The sequence below is a fragment of the Pseudorca crassidens genome, chromosome 12 (genome assembly GCF_039906515.1).
Source record: "Pseudorca crassidens isolate mPseCra1 chromosome 12, mPseCra1.hap1, whole genome shotgun sequence".
In the NCBI taxonomy this organism is placed as follows: domain Eukaryota; kingdom Metazoa; phylum Chordata; class Mammalia; order Artiodactyla; family Delphinidae; genus Pseudorca; species Pseudorca crassidens.
The window spans coordinates 85,827,289-85,844,584 of NC_090307.1; the positions used below are offsets into that span (position 1 = coordinate 85,827,289).

The 17,296-nt window shown below is 45.6% G+C and overlaps 1 protein-coding gene across 2 annotated transcripts in view; it reads left to right on the forward strand.

Moving 5' to 3' along the window:
• The window catches only part of DNAH10 (dynein axonemal heavy chain 10), a 147,671-nt gene that overhangs the window by 2,545 nt on the left and 127,830 nt on the right, over nucleotides 1-17,296 (forward strand). For both annotated transcript variants that reach the window (XM_067701117.1, XM_067701116.1), the window contains exons 2-7: nucleotides 1,865-1,936; nucleotides 5,668-5,768; nucleotides 6,887-6,995; nucleotides 11,471-11,586; nucleotides 15,129-15,345; nucleotides 16,930-17,087. In XM_067701117.1, coding sequence (XP_067557218.1) covers nucleotides 1,865-1,936; nucleotides 5,668-5,768; nucleotides 6,887-6,995; nucleotides 11,471-11,586; nucleotides 15,129-15,345; nucleotides 16,930-17,087 — 773 coding nt within the window. The remainder of the gene's footprint in view (nucleotides 1-1,864; nucleotides 1,937-5,667; nucleotides 5,769-6,886; nucleotides 6,996-11,470; nucleotides 11,587-15,128; nucleotides 15,346-16,929; nucleotides 17,088-17,296) is intronic.

The window sequence follows — 17,296 nt, forward strand, 5'->3', positions numbered from 1 at the left end:
TTCTGGACAGAGGTGGGGAGATGGGACCTCCTCTCCAGCTCTGGGTTTCAAGTTGTCACTCACCCTCTGCTTATTAAGCCTGCAGACTCACAAAGACCCTTGGTCAGTTTTATTGGATCCTTTATGGGGTCTCTGGTTTGTCCAGAGGACCTGGAGTGGGGTCAATGCATGTCCCTTCATCCCTCTTTTCTCTCTATTTCTGCCTCTCCCCTGGTCAAGACTTCTCTCTGCTCCTAGTTAAAAATTATTTGAATGGAGACAGATGCTGGCAGGGTGGTCTTGAGGAAAGAGGGGTGTCTAGACCAGCAGCAGCTAGTCCAAGATGCTGTTCTAATAGCTAAGCATGTGTTGTTTCTTGAAATAACAAAATGGAACCATCCTGTCCATATCACTTGATAACTTGCTTACATTTTTACACAGTAATTTTTAGAAATTGCAAAATTACACAGTAATTTAAAAATTACACGGTATTAAGTAATTAATACTTACTTCCAGTAAGTATTACTGAAAGATGTTCTCTTAAAAATTCACATAACATAGAATTTAGAAACACAGAAAATAAAAAGTGAAAAAATAATCCTTTACTCTTCCCTCAGCCCTGTTCCCATTCCTATAGGTAACCACTAGTGGTAGTTTGGTGTATATCCTGCCAGAGCTCTTCTCAGATCTATCTGTCTGTCTATCTATCTATCATCATTTATATCTTTCCAGATAATGGTATGTATATAATGATAATATGTAGAGATATATATAGAGTTCCTGAAATCATAAATAAGATCACTCTTTATGTAGTATGTTGTGACTGTTCCTCCCTCAAAGATATCTTGCAGAATTTTTCATGTCAGTACCTATAGATCTATGTAACTTTATAGATGTACCATATTTTATTTATCCATTCCCTAATGAATGGACACTTATCTTTCCACAGTATTTTATTTTACACACGTCACGATGTGCGTCTACCTTTGTGCTCTTTCGGTATTTTGTGGGAGAGATTTCTAAAAGTGGAACTGTGGGCTTGGCGGGTGTGTGCATTTACAGTTTGGATGGGTCCTGCCAAACTGCTCTCTAGAATGGCCCTCCCACTCCACACCTGGCAACGGTGATGAGGTGTCCGTTTGCCAACATCCTTGCCAACATTGGGTATTATCGTTAAAATTTTTGCCAACCCCACAGATGAAAGGTGGATGCACTTCCTCGTTCTCATGTACATTTGTATCATAATTAGTGGAGTTGAGCCTCTTTTTTTATGCATGATGGTCATTTATATTTCTTTGGGGTGCTTGTAACTATGTGATCATCCTGTGTCCTTCATCTCATGGAGAATTTGCACAGATCTTTCTTTCATGTCCCTTAAGGCTGTTTCCAGTAACTGGGATGTTTCTGTGGGACTGTGTGTTGGTTCGCAAACCACCCCCATACACGGAGGGCAAGGAGAGACCAGAGAAAGAGGCAGCCAGCCACTCCGGATCAGTAGGTGGCGGTCTTGGGCGTGGCTGGCCAAGATCACTGCCCTCCCGCCGGCATCTAAGAGTTTATAGAGAGGCCTTCCCGGGGTTCAGGCACCCACACTGTCTGGCAGTCTCAGCCACACCTGATCTCTCCAGGTGCATTCTTGAAATGGCTTCCACGGTGGGCATGGTGGGCAGGGTGGACATCCCCAGGACAGGGCAGGGGCAAGGGGCCTCCGATTGCCCGGGGTCAGCTCGCAGGTCGGGCAGCGGTCCTGTCTTCTCGATGACCTCCTCCAGCCGACTGTAATAGGCACGACTCTCCCGGGGCCACGGACCAACCCTCAGTGCCAAGGAGAGCAGTGGAACAATTATGTTTTTTTTTGTTTCTTTTGCTTTATGTGGCTATAAAGACGGCGAGGTTCCTGGCCCGTCTGAGGAGGAAGAAGAGGAAGAAGAGACCCAGTCGGCGGATAGAGCATCAGGTCTGGAATTGGGGGTGAGCGGCACCGCGGGGAGGGGTCCGCGTGCCCAGACGAGAATCAGTTTCTGCTTTTTACTTTTGTGAAGCTGCGACTTGGTAAGAAGTACAAGGAGAAAGTGCTGGGTGTGCATAGGTTCATTATTAACTACCTGGGGCTGCCATAACCAAGGACCACAGACTGGGGGGCTTAGAACAACAGCACTGCCTTGAAGGAGGCAGTGCCCGAGGCTACAAGTTCAAAATCAAGGTGTGGGCAGGCCCTGGGGCCGGATCCTTCCTGGCCTTTCCCAGTTTCTGGTGGCTGTAGGCTTCCTTGATGTTCCTTGGCTTGTAGACACATCCCTCCAATCTATGCCTCTGTCGCCACATGGCTGTCTGCCCTGTGTGTGTGTGTGTGTGTGTGTGTGTGTGTGTGTGTGTATGTGTGCGTGCGCATGTGTGTATGCATGTATGTGTATATGCATGCATGTGTGTACATGCACGCATGTGTACGTGTGTATTTGCGTGTGAATTTGTGTATTTGTGTGTATACATGTGTGTATACATGTGTGTATATATGTGTATGTGTTTTTATATTGTGTGTGTGTGTGTGTGTGTGTGTGTGTGTGAGAATCACCTCCTTTCTCTCATAACAGCACCAGTCATTGGAGTCAGGGACCCCCCTCTCCACTATGACCTGTTGACGAAAATAATAAACACTCAATAATAAGAATAGAAAAGATTTTTATTCGAGCCAAAGTGAGGACTACGGCCTGGGGGCCAGCTTCCCATGTTACTCTGAGAAGCTGCTCTGGAGAAGCAGGGTTTTCAGCACAGTTTTATATCTTGTCAGAACAAAGAACATTAAACAAGTCAGGAAACCTTTCTTCAAGGTTTCAAAAAACAAAGAAACGAAACAACAGACCAGCACGTACATGCACAGCACATACAGCAAGGCCTTGGCACCTGGGAAAGGAGTCGTATTATCAAGGGAGGACCAGCATTGGTGTCCCAGGAAGGGAGGCTTTTAATCTTTATTTTTTATTTATTAAAAAAAAATTTTTATTGGGGTATAATTGATTTACAATGTCGTGTTAGTTTCTGCTGTACAGCAAAGTTAATCTGTTATACAAACACGTATATCCACTCCTTTTTAGATTCTTTTCCCCTATAGGCCATTACAGAGTACTGAGTCGAGTTCCCTGTGCTCTACAGCAGGTCCTTATGAGTTATCTGTTTTATGTATAGTAGTGTGTATGTGTCAATCCCAGTCTCCCAGTTTATCCCTCCCTCCCTCACGCCCCCGGTAACCATACGTTTATTTTCTACATCTGAAACTCTATAATCTTTATTTTCAACGTGGACATTCTTTACTTCTGGTCAGTGCGCCCTTTTCTTTAATAATTAAAGCAGATGTACAATGTCGGTCTGATAGGCCACATACAAGCTATTTAAATTAGCATCAAATCCAAGTGAACTCATGTAGAAGCCAGAACGACTTCTCTGTATCTCAATATGTGAACGTTTCTTTTATCAGACCTCATCTCAACTAATTATATCTGCAAAGACACCGCTTCCAAATACGGTCACATTCTGAGGTTCTGGGTGGACACGAATCGGGGCGGGGGGGTGGCACTCTTCCACGCAGAACAGCACATAACATAAAAACACCCAGGCTTGTACGGCAGTGTCTCCGACAGCTCAGCCAAGAGCGCACGGTGTGGGCTATGTAGAGAAGGCTGCCACTGTGCCAGCTACAGATGCCATTTCTTTGGGCGAATCAGAGGCGCGAGTCAAGGCTTTTGCTGCTAAGGAATTGAAATGTCTACATTAGAGAGGTTGCTGTGACACTCCTGGCTGGGCCGTGACACTCGGTCCCCTGCAGGCTTTGAGTTACTTTCCTGTAGTGATGAAGCAGCCGTGGCTACCTGCGTTGGCCCTCGGCTGCGTTCTCAACCAGGGGTGATTTTGGCCCCCAGGGGCCTTTGGTGATGTCTGGAGACATTTTTGGTTGTCACAACTGGAGGGCAGGGGCTTCTGGCATCTCATGGGTTGAGGCCAGGGATGCTGCCAAACGTCCTACGATGCTCAGGTCTGGCCCTACAACACAGAATGATCCAGCCCCAAGTGCCGGAAGTGCTGAGATTGAAACCCTGCTCCAGACCATCACGTCGCCAGCAGAGCTAAACAGCCCCCTTTCTCCCGTAACTCACCTTCACTTACAACAGCAGAAGCTGTGGGTTAGGTACCGCACTTTACCAAGATCCTGAGTATTTGAAAACCAGAGGGGAAAAAGGATTGGGGCGATGTGCAGTGTTTCCTATAGTCATCTTAGTTTTTTCAGAAGAATTTATTTTTAACCACAAAATAATCCCCTCCCTAGTACAGATTGGGGGAGGGGAGAGGGAGAACTACAGGTTTAGAAATACAGACCATCCATTGTTTTTTTTTTTTTTTTTTGCGGTACGCGGGCCTCTCACTGCTGTGGTCCCGGACGCGCAGGCTCAGCGGCCATGGCTCACGGGCCCAGCCGCTCCACGGCATGTGGGATCTTCCCGGACCGGGGCACGAACCCGCGTCCCCTGCATCGGCAGGCGGACTCTCAGCCACTGCGCCACCAGGGAAGCCTGACCATCCATTCTTACTGAGACTTGTCTAGTTTGGATTTTGCTAAGACAGATGGTGGTCATGAGGGCCACAGCCATGTTTACTGATGGCTTCCTGCTTTGGCACCAATAAATCCGTGATCAGGAAAGACTTGGAAAAGAGGAGGCTGCTTGAGGAAAAGGTCAGGAAACTCTTCTCTGACACAGCAAATTAACGTTCCTTCCAAGTGTATTTTTTTCTTTTCTCTTTTCTTTTTATCGTGGTAAAACACATGTAACATGAAATACCATTTTAACCATTTCTAAGCATACAGCTCGGTGGCATTGAGTACACTCATCAGTGTAGTTTTGAGTCCAGGCTGTTGCTCTTGCTGTAATAAGGCTGCTTCTCCCGGCCGCAGACTGTTTCCTCTGCCAGCCAGCGTGCCCGACACTCAGCCAACCTATAATCGAGTCCTCCTGAGTCTGACCCAGTAGATGTTATTGTCCCAGTTTATGGATGAGAAAACCCGTTGCAGAGCGGATTCCGACCCCACGTGTTGATTTGATTCCAGGGTCTCACTGACTTTGTCCAGTGCCTTCCGACGGAAGAGCCACACAGTTGGGGAAAGCTCCCCCTTCTCTGCAGGCTTCGTCAGCAGCTCTCAGGGCTGTGCCTGGCCGGCTATGAGGTTTCCAGGTCCACATCGATAACCGTAGACTTGCAAGGTGTACATACGTTCATTTTATTTAGATTACTTTTCTTTCCATCCCCCATCCGTTTCAAGTTTTATAGTGAAAAAGGAGTAGATGCTAACATGTTAACTCTAAGTCTCATCCTAAGGGTAAACCCCCCCTTCTAAGTAAAAATCTCAGAGAAGTCACTCATTGGACCCTGTAGCTGGAACACGCACACACACGCACACATGCACACACGCACATGTTAAATTTCCGACTGAGGACCCTTCAAAACTGCAGCACCACTCTCCTAATGATAACGTAAGTCAAGGCTTCAGTAGGATTCGTTTGTGAGAAATGGACATTCAGCTTTTTGATAACACGCCGACTGAATGAAATATGCTGTTGTCCAAGATGCAGGTCTGGTCTTGACGGTAGGAAACCTCATTTTCCAAGTATTTCATCTCACGCATTGAATCATGTTTTGCAGCTAAGAATTTGCAGCTGAGAACGTATTCCGTACCTCAGCCTTCCACCGGCCTAGAGGATGAAGAAATGGACCCAGAGAGGGTAGAGAACCCCCATGTCAAAGTACGCACGGCTCTTTCTCCTCTTGGGTGGGGTAATGGGAATTTCACGCCCTCGGATGAGTCTGGGTAACCGCCACAGCTCATACAAGGAGTGTATTGCATTGGAGTGGAGATGATAGAATCCTGTGTCTGGGCGTCCCCGAGATCACCCTCGGATTGAATGATTTGCCACAATGACTCACAGGACCCAGGAAGGCTTTTATACTCATGGTTATAGTTTATTTCAGTGAAAGGATGCAGATGAGTATCAACAGAGAACAAGGCACACAGGGCAGAGTCCAGGAGAAAATAGGCACAAGTTGTCCTTTCCAAGTGGGGCTTCAAGGACAGCATTCATTCTCGCAGGAGCCATGTGTGACAACACGCAGGACATTGTGCCAATCAGGGGGGCTCACCCAAGCCTTGGTGTTCAGGGTTTTTATGGGGGTCAATCACGTAGGTGTGAAGTGCCCACAGTTAGTCTGCAGTGCCCCCCGGCTGCCCCAGAGGACAAACGGATGCGGTGTGACCCGGGGCCCCAGGCAAACAAAGACGGGCATTCAGCATAAATCACGTTGTTAGTATAAACTCTGCAGCATGAGCCAAGGCCCCAGGTATACAGAGATGCTCAGATCAGCCAGGATGTTCCAAAAGCTTAGAGGTTGTCACCCAGGAGCTGGTTCCGGGCTAGTCTTGAGAACCGTTGGAATGTGCAGGGTTTGGACAGCCCAGGCCTGCTGAGTTAACCATTTACTGCACAGATCCCAGGGAGGGAGCATAACGTTAGGATGTAGACGTTTGGCCTGAGCCGTGCTAAATGCAATTAGGTTCAGCTGCTCTGTGAATATGCCTCCCCACAAAATACCCGAATTCAGAACAGGTTTGTTGCAATTTGTGGCCCAGAAAAGCTCGATCTGGACATTTCCCAGGTCACTTTATTCAAGTGTAGCTGCAGTGGCCGGTTGGTGCAAGAGTCAGGCTTAGAGTTCAGCATCTGGGTGAATTTCAGCTCCTGTGTGTGGTCTGCTGGGAAATGAGCTCAGCAGTGCGTGGAGTGGAGAGCTCAGGTGCACGCGAATATTAGGGGATTTGGATGCGCGGTTGTATCTCCTCATGACTTTTTTGTTCCCCGTGTTTCAGAAAACTGTTCAGCAAACCGTGGAAAAGACATATCTCCATGTGCTTTGTACTCCTGTTCCTGAGGAGTTTCTGAACGAGAATGTGGTATATTTTCTCAGAAATACAAAAGGTATCTTTCCAGCATGAGCGTGTGTGAGTGTGGGTGTGCGTGCATGTGCGTGTGTATATGTCTGAGACTCTTTAATTTTTACATGTCCTTGAGAAGATAGATTTTTTTTTTTTTTTTTTTTTGCGGTACACGGGCCTCTCACTGCTGTGGCCTCTCCCGTTGCGGAGCACAGGCTCCGGACGCGCAGGCTCAGCGGCCATGGCTCACGGGCCCAGCTGCTCCGCGACATGTAGGATCTTCCCGGACCAGGGCATGAACCCGTGTCCCCTGCATCGGCAGGCGGACTCTCAACCACTGCGCCACCAGGGAAGCCCGAGAAGATAGCTTTTTTATCAGTACTGTCAATCCTCATTGTTCACGGATTCCATATTTGCAAATTCACCGACTCACTCAAAATTTTTATAACTCCCAATCAGTATTTCGATGCTTTCATGGTCATTTAAGGACACATACAGAGTGGGGAAAATTTGAGTCACCCAACACTCATGGACCCAGCTGAGGTCAGGCAAGGCCGTGCACTGCCTTCTTATTTCATTGAATGCTATAAACAAGTGTCTTTATCGTGCTCTGTTTAGTACCACAGTTTTCTAATTTTTGTGGGGGTTTTGGGTGATTTCGCTGTTTAAAGTGTCCCCACGGGGGGGAAAAAAATGTCCCCAAGGAAGGTGCTGAAGCGCTGGCTAGTGCTCAGAGAACAGGAAGGCTGTGATGTGCCTGGCAGAGAAAACTCGTGTGTTAACGTAAGCTTCGTTCAGACGTAAGTGATGGTGCTGTTGGCCATGAGTTCAATGTTAGTGAATCAACAGTAATGTTAAATAAGTTGTCTTTAAACGGAAACACACATAAGGAAGGTTATATACAGGCAGACCTCATTTTATTGCGCTTCGCAGATACTGCATTTTTTTTTTTTTTTTTACAAACTGAAGGTTGGTGGCAACCCTGTGTGGAGCAAGTCCATCAGGGCCATTTTTCCAACGGTATTTGCTCACTTTATGTCTCTGCGTCACATTTTGGTGATTCTCTCAATATTTCAAACTTTTTCATTATTTATTATATTCGTGATGGTGATCTGTGATCAGTGATCTTTGAAGTTACTCCTAGGATGCACTGAAGGCTCAGACGATGGTTAGCAGTTTTTAGCAATAAAGTTTTTCTTTTCTTTCATTTTTGGCTGTGCCACACGGCATGTGGCATTGTAGTTCCCTGACCAGGGATCAAACCCGTGCCCCCTGCAGTGGAAGCGCGGAACCCTCACCACTGGACCGCCAGGGAATTCCCAGCAATAAAGTATTTTTAAATTAAGGTATATACATTGTTTTTTTTAGACATAATGCTATTGCACAGTTAATAGACTACAGCATAGTGTAAACATACTTTTGCACTGGGAAACCAAAAAATCCGTGTGACTCGCTTTATTGCGGTATTTGCTTTACTGTGATCTGGAATCGAAACCACAGTACCTCCGAGGTCTGCTTATATTGATGGTTGATGAAAATGTGACCAGAGGTTCACAGGAACCTAGACCCATATTTCCTGTAGGAACAATGGCTCAGCATCCACTAATTCTGTGTTCGTGGTGACCTCATAGAACATAAGTACTGCAAATAATGAGAATTGACTGTATTGATGTCATCTTAGTTCTATTTATAACAATTAGAGGAAGATTCAAAATGACGTCACCCTGAGTTATAAGACGAGTTTTGGTGGGCTTTCTCCACGTTGCTGTGTGATTTTATTTTATTTCATTTTTTTTAACGTTTTGGCTGTGCCTCGTGGCAGGTGGGATCTTAACTCTCCGACCAGGGATCGAATCTGCACCCCCTGCATTGCAAGCCCAGTCTTAACCATTGGACCGCCAGGGAAGTCCCGGCTGTGTGATTTTATTTTATTTATTTTTTTACATCTTTATTGGAGTATAATTGCTTTAAAATGTGTGTTAGTTTCTGCTTTATAACAAAGTGAATCAGTTATACATATACATGTGTTCCCATATCTCTTCCCTCGGCTATGTGATTTTAGACAGAGGTGCCACTCAGAAGCCAAGTTCATCCTTCAGGGTAACTTCTTGGCTGGATGTTCCCGCTGTGCATTCCCACTGCATTGCCCAAGTGATTGTTCTCTGGTCTCTTCTGACCCTTTGCTCTTCCTCTTGCCGTATTCCATCCAGGCTGACTCTCCGCTCTCTCTGACTGCGCTTCCCCCATTTCTTCTGCCGTTGCCTCTACCTCCCAACCTGTGCATAGCATACCCTAAATTCTAGAACAAACATTCTGTTGCTTTTCTTTTCCTTTTTTGAACTTTGATGGCCCTTTGGATCACGACCTCACCGCTAAGCTCTGAGCTTCTGTAATTCGTTCTTCCCAAGTGAGTGGGAATAAGAAGAAAGATGACAGATAGAGGCTCAGTATTAAACAGCTACTCCCGTTACAGTTCTTGTCTGGGGAGGGGCCAATATCAGCTCAGTGTTTCCCTTTTTTATTATTTTTTTATTTTTTAGTTTTTTTTGCGGTACACGGGCCTCTCACTGCTGTGGCCTCTCCCATTGCAGAGCACAGGCTCTGGACGCGCAGGCTCAGCGGCCATGGCTCACGGGCCCAGCCGCTCCGCGGCATGTGGGATCTTCCCAGACTGGGGCACGAACCTGTGTCCCCTGCATCAGCAGGCGGACTCTCAACCACTGCACCACCAGGGAAGCCCTCCCTTTTTAAAATTTATTTATTTATTTATTTTTGGCTGCACTGGGTCTTCGTTGCTGTGCGTGGGCTTTCTCTAGTTGTGGTGAGCGGGGGCTACACTTCGTTGCGGTGCGCGGGCTTCTCATTGCGGTGGCTTCTCTTGTTGCGGAGCACGGGCTCTAGGCGTATGGGGTTCAGTAGTTGTGGCACAGGGACTTAGCTGCTCCGCGGCATGTGGGATCTTCCTGGACCACGAATCCGTGTCTCCTGCATTGGCAGGCGGATTCTTAACCACTGCGCCACCAGGGGAGCCCAATGCTTCCCTTTTAACAGTAATCACAATCCAATACAGTAAGTCCCCTACATACGAATGAGTTCCGTTCTGAGAGCACGTTCGTAAGTCCGGTTGGTTCGTAAGTCCAACAAGGTTAGCCTAGGTACCCAACTAACACGATTGGCTGTATAGTACTGCACTGTAATAGGTTTATAATAATTTTCACGCAAATAATACATAAACAAACACAAAAAGAAAGCAGTTTTAATCTGTACCCTTGGAAAGTACAGTAGTGCAGTACAACAGCTGGCACACAGGGGCTGGCATCGAGTGAACAGGCAGGAAGAGTTACTGACTGGAGGAGGGAGGGGGGTGGGAGATGGTAGAGCTGAAGGATCGTCAGCAATAGGGGACGGAGGGCGAGCTGCAATGTCACTCACACCTGACGCTGATGGCACTGGTTCCGGTTCCTTGCTGGAACCAGATGCACGTTCGCACCTTTGAAAATTCTCCACCTGAAGGTTCGTATGTAGGGGACTTACTGTAACAACAATAATCAGCTTTGGGCGGGGCGGGAACGGCATTTACCCCGACTTTATTACTGTTTACTCTCATCATATTTTTTTTACAGTTATCTTTCACTGATGTCAAGCTTTCTTTCTTTTTTCATACTTAGTTTTTACAGTTTCCCTTTAAGTAAATTTATTTCAGTAAAGAAGCATCTGATAGAAACCTATTAGGCAAAGAAGAGTGCGCGTCTACACAGATGCTGGGAAAGGCATGTAGACTGAAGCTTGTGAAATAATTGCAGTTGATATGTTTGCTGTGTTTCCCAGTTAGATTGAGAGAAGGGTCCAAGGGACCTTTAAAGTGTCTACCGAGCTGACTGGTGCTGACTGATTTTTTGATCAGGGGGCCGGTGGGGAGACGGGGAGGGAGGGAGTGCACATCAAAGAAAACCTGGCCGAGAGGTAGACTGTTCCCAAACTTGTCTTTTAAAACCACATGACTTGGGAATTCCCTGGTGGTCCAGTGGTTAGGACTCTGTGCTCTCACTGCCGGGGCCCGGGTTTGACACCTGGTCGGGGAGCTAAGGTCCTGCAAGCTGTGCGGTGTGGCCAAAAAATAAAGAAAAAAACAACAAAAAGACCCCCCAAAAGCCCGTGACTTGAAAGGTACTTTCGTGATGAATTGGGGAGGCATGGCTGGGAGTGGGGAGACAGAGCAAGCAAGGAGCCCAAGAAACGTTTCTAGAAAATCCAAAGTGTTTCTATCCTTGTTCAGCTGTAGACGCTCCAACTAGATCAGCTCATGTGTGTGGCTCCTGGGTGTTGCTTTTGTGAACCTCTGAACCACAGCGCGACCCTCAGCATGTATTTGTTTCTCAATGAGCGCGTATCCTGACCTGTGCCTGGAACATTCCTTTGTAGTTACTTGTGAAGGAGGAGCTGGTTCCTGTACACTTGGAAATGTTATCTGTGTCCACTTCCCTCCTCATTTCATTCCCCAAATCTGTTCCTGTTTAGAGACCATCTCTGAGGCGACAGACATGAAGGAAGCTATGGAAATTATGCCCCAAACACTGGAGTATGGAATTATAAATTCACATGTGCTTGGTCTCCTGAAGGATATTATATGTCAGGTAAGTACGGACGGAAAAAAGAATCTCAGCACTGTTTAAGAGTAAGGCCATCTAATTCATTGATTCCACAAAGAGGTGGTCAGCAGCTCTTAGATTCCAGGTGCTGTCATGGGCCCTGAGGACAGTGGAGCAGTGAGCAGGACAGATGACAGCCCTGTGCTATGGGAGGTTATACTGGGGGAAGGACACCAAACACCAACACATAAACTGGAAAATATCAGGTAGTGACAGGTGGCATTAGGAAAATAAACCCTAGTAATGTGATAGAAATGACCTGTTCATGCGTGTGTGCATGCGTGTGTGTGTATATATGTGTGTGTGTGTGTGTGTGTGTGTGTGTGTGTGTGTGCAGGGGGTGGTGGTAAGGGACGACCTTGCTGGGGAGGTGAGATCGGAGCTTTCTTTATAGACAACCAATAAAATAGCCCATAAGCAGCCTTGTTCACTAATGATAAGTTATTAGGGATATGTAATAGGGTGGGACTGAGGTGGTCAGGAAAGACCCCTCTGAGGAAGTGGCATTGAATTGAGGGGGGAATGAGGTGAAGGCATCAAACGTGAGGATCTGCAGGAAGAGCATCCTGGGCAGAGAAAACAGCACATGCAAAGGTCCTGAGGCAGGAGCAGACTTAGCTTGCTCCAGACACAGAAGGATGACCAGTGCAGCTGGAGAGTAGTGAGGGAAGTTTGGAGAGGAAGGTAGGTTTGAAGCATGGCAATAAAATGATCTGGCTTGCATTTTTCTTCTGGCTGTTGTGTGAACAACATATGCAGCGGCAAGAGCGTATGGGACCAGTAGACCTAATAGCAGGCCGTGGAAACGTCCAAGTGGTGGATGATGGTTGTTTAGGCTCCGGAATTCAATCAGGGGAGGGAGCGGGAAGCAAACAGCATCAAGAATATGTTGGGGGGCTTCCCTGGTGGCGCAGTGGTTGAGAGTCCGCCTGCCGATGCCGGGGACATGGGATCGTGCCCCGGTCCGGGAAGATCCCACATGCCGTGGAGCGGCTGGGCCTGTGAGCCATGGCCGCTGAGCCTGTGCATCCGGAGACTGTGCTCCGCAGCGGGAGAAGCCACAGCAGTGAGAGGCCCGTGTACCGCAAAGAAGAAAAAAAAATATGTTGGGCATGGAGCCAACAGGACTTGCTGATGACTTGGATATGGAAGTTTAGGAAAAGAGCATCCAGAATGATTCCTAGGATTTGTGTTTGAACAAGCAGGGAGATTTGGGGGTCATTACTGAGATGGGGGGGTGGAGGGATCTGGAGGAAAACCCCAGAACTCTATTTTGCACATGTTAAGCTTGAGATGCCTCCTAGACATCCAAGTTGAGGTGTGCAGCAGGACGTATAAGTCTGGAGCTCAGGGGAGAGCTCAAGGAGTTCTTCCAGAAATATTTATTGAGCATTTACTGTATTCTATAGCAGTAATCAACACAGTCAAGGTCTGTGCCTCACAGACCTTACATCCTAGTCAGGAAGATTTACGTTAAACAAGATCAATGAGAAAATATACAGTGTGTTAGATAGTGACAGGAGTTCAGGAGAAAGATGAAGCTGGGAAGGGGGTTAGGAAATGTTGGCAGGTGGTAAAAGTAGGGCTTTTGAAATTTTGGATAGGGTGGCCAGGAGGACCTCAATGTTGTCTTTTGCTGGGACTGTTGCAGTTGGCTCCTGATAGATTTCCCAGTTTCTGCTTTTGCTCCTACACTATACTCTCCACATGCCAACCAGAGAGATCCTTTACAAAATGGGAGCCACTGACATGGTGTCAAGCCAAGGGACTGGATGAAACAACCAAGGGAGAGGATATAGAAGGAGGAGAATGAGATGAGAGGGAAACTAGGGGGCAGGATGAAAGGGGGCCAATTTATTATTTTTGAAAATTGGGCAAATAAAGGGAAGGCTCTAACCATTTATTCTGCCTTCTCTATATGAACCGGGTAATCAAATAGTAGATAAGAGAAGTGTCTCTTTATAAAAGCATTTCAGCTATTTAAAAAAGAAAGTTTAGAATGAGACTCTTTCAGTAGTGCAGCTCTCACTGTGTTGAAGGATCTAGGTATTGAACATCAATGGATGCTAAAATCAAAAAAAAGAAAAAAAGGAAGAGAGAGGACTTCCTTGGCAGTCCAGTGGTTAGGACTCTGCACTTCCACTGCAGGGGGCACAGGTACGATCCCTGGTTGGGGAACTAAGATCCTGCATGCCTCATTGGGTGGCCAAAAAACCCCCCCAAACCAGAAAAACAACCCCCCCAAAAGAGAGAAAAACCAAACATTATTTGTCTCCTGATAGAAGAAACACCAATAGTCTTGGCAAAGGGATTCTGAGCCAGTCTCTGGACCCAGCTGCCAATTTGCAGGAAAAGACAAGAGGAGCTTGTTGAGTTCTACCATGAGTGTGCAGTCAGCAAAATCCAAGCTGGGAGACTCAAAACATTCTGGGTTCTTCAATAAATTGGAAGTACATGTAGATTAAAAGAGTCTTAAAAGACGTGTCAAATTTTAAGAAAAACGGGCAAAACTAAAAATCAAAACCCAACCCAATCAACCAACCCACCAAACAAACAAAGAAGCCAACCAACCTGTGGGCATTTGTACATCACTTTCTATGTGAGGGTAAGTTATGTAATTGTATTCAAGTGATTTCATAAATTCATGCTTCTGTCAACTGAATTTCCCAAAGACCGCGTGCTCAGTATCTTCTTTATTTTCACCTTCACACAAACTTGGAGCTTAGCTGATGGGTTAACACACAGTTCTCGTTTCCCTGTGCCATAGTTTCTAACTCAGCTGCCCTGTGGCTGGCGGCAGCTGAAGAAATACAGTATTATCTTCTGGGTAGTCACCTCAGGCTTGGTTCAAACTCTTTACCCTTGGGCCATTCTCAGTCAAATATAATTTCTCTTTCTTTAGGTCTGTGCTCCGGGCTGGAGTAGTTCACTTTGTCACTGTATTGTTACTTTCTATTATCGCGTATTCAAAGCCAGAGGCAACTTAAGTGCATGAATTGTTGAATATGACGTGTGATTTGCTTCTTTTTAAAAAAATTTTTATTACAGTATAGTTGATTTACAGTGTTGTGTTAGTCTGCTGTACAGCACAGTGACTCGGTTATACATACACATGTATCTACTCCTTTAGATTCTTTTCTCATATAGGTCATTACAGAGTATTGAGAAGAGTTCCTCCCTGTGCTATACAGTAGGTCCTTATTAGTTACCTATTTTATATAGAGTAGTGTGTATATGTCAATCCCAATCTCCCAATTTATCCCTCCTCCCTCTGCTTTCTCCCCTGGTAACCGTAAGTTTGTTTTCTACATCGGTGACTCTATTTCTGTTTTGTAAATAAGTTCATTTGTACTCAACCATAAAAAAGAACGAAATAATGCCATTTGCAGCAACATGGATGGATCGAGGAATTGTCATACTGAGTGAAATAAGTCAGACAGAGAAAGACAAATACCACATGATATCGCTTATACGTGGAATCTAAAAAAATGGTACAAATGATTTGATTCGTAAACTCGGCTTTTCAGGTTTTCTTGCCAGCCTTGTCCTTCAGTCAGCACAAGGATGCGAGCCTGGGATTCACATCTGGAGAAGTCTTGGACTCCTCTGAGTACGACATAGACCTACCTAGCATGCCCGGGGAAGCAGTAGAATATCACAGCATTCAATTAATACGGGATGAATTTTTAATGAACATCCAGAAATTTGCAAGTAATATTCAAAGAACAATGCAGCAACTTGAAGGTAAGGCTTTATTTTTCTCCTCCTTAGTTAAGCAGGATACGTTTACTTTAAGAAGAATTTTAGAGTTCAGGAGGTTTTTTTTATTGTTTTAATTTATGATCGTTCTTGTTTACCTGCTCGTGATATGAAAGACACCAAGCTGGACATTGTAAGAAACACAAAGAGGAATGAAGAATGACGAATCCTTGTCCTCAAGGATCTTATAATCCGGTGCCCAAAGAACTATGGCAGAATTAGGAGCTTGAGAGAGATATTAGGGTCTTTAGGGCTTGGAAGAGTGAGACCATATTGGAGAAGTGGGGGGGGAATCAAAGAGGACTTCCTGAAGGAGGCAGCATTTGACCTCATCTGAAAGGATGAGCAAGGCATTGGAGTAGGTGGAGTTGGGGAGCAAGGGCATTTTGGGCAGGGAGAATGATGGACCTTTGGTGGTTCTTTTTCCATTCATTTTGCTAAGTACTCTATGAGATTCAGTTTGCTAAGCATTCTGTATTTTCAGTCTGAAGACCTAGCCTTTCAGTATGAAAAATTCTCTTGATAATTTCCTCCACTATTCGTCTTTGTTTTCTCTTGTTAATATTCCTGTTGGATATGTGCTGTTGATTCTGTTTCCTATCTTTTCACTTGCATTTTCCATCTCTTTGTCTGTGTATTCTACTTTCCTGAAGAGTTCCTCAGCTATTACCTTCACAAATTTTGATTAGACTTTTCACATCAGCTATCGTCTTTTTAATTTTTAAGACCTCTTATTCTGTGATTGTACCTTTTCCATACATTCCAAACTTCTGTTCTAGTTTGCTGGATGCCATGTTGTCTCAAATCTCTGAGACTAATAGTTGGGATTAAAACATTTTTTTTGTCTGTTCTTTACATTCTCTCAGTTTCCTCTGGAGTTATTGTTTCTGATTTATTCTTGGACTGTCTGTTTCATGTTGGAGGCTTTCTCGAATATCTGTTGAGCTCTGGTTGTTTGTTCAATTTTTAATTTAATTTAATTTTATTTTTTTTGGCTGCATTGGGTCTTAGTTGCAACACGCAGGATCTCCATTGCGGCACACGGGATCTTTCGTTGTGGCGTGTGGGCTCTCTAGTTGTGGTACGCAGGCTCCAGAGCATGCAGGCTCAGTAGTTGCAGCATGTGGGCTCTCTAGTTGTGGCGCACGGGCTGTATAGGGCGCAGGCTCAGTAGTTGCGGCGCGTGGGCTTAGTTGCCCCATGGCATGTGGGATCTTAGTTCCCTGACCAGGGATCAAACCTGCATCGGAGGGTGGATTCTTACCCACTGGACCACCAGGGAAGTCCCTGTTTGTTCAATTTTTAAATTGACATCACTTAGGTTGTAAACTCATCTTAAATAGCTAAATCATTTTGATCGAGCTTAACACTGGAGCAGTGATCTAATTATCTAAAGTGTTTTAGTTACATTCTAATGAAAGAGAATGAGATATAGAAATATTAGGACAGGGAAGTACCAGGCCATATACTGATGTCTGGAGAGACGAGCCAGCTGATTAACTGGAACATACATTGTCTGTAATCATTTTCCCCAAACTAGTGGCTGACTGACCATTTTTATTCTACTAGGTGAGATCAAGTTAGAAATGCCAAGCATCAGTGTAGAGAGAGAGGTGTCTGACCTGGCAGCTGACCCAGAAACCGTGGAAATTTTGGAGCAGTGCGTGATAAACTGGTTGAATCAGATATCAGTAGCTCTTGAGGTCCAGATAAAAAAGACGCCTCAGGTAATGTGTGCAATGCTTTTGACGAGATCCCTGATCCAATTCATGTTTGCCATCCCGAGAACGAGCCAGGAGTCTGCGGATCTGAGCGATCTAGCCTCTTTTCTTACTGTTTTGTGACCTCCTTAAAAATATCAAAGTAAACGTACCCAAGATGTCATTCTTGGGCTTTCTGACGTTAGTGTGCTAATAGATGACTCTCTGCTGTTGAT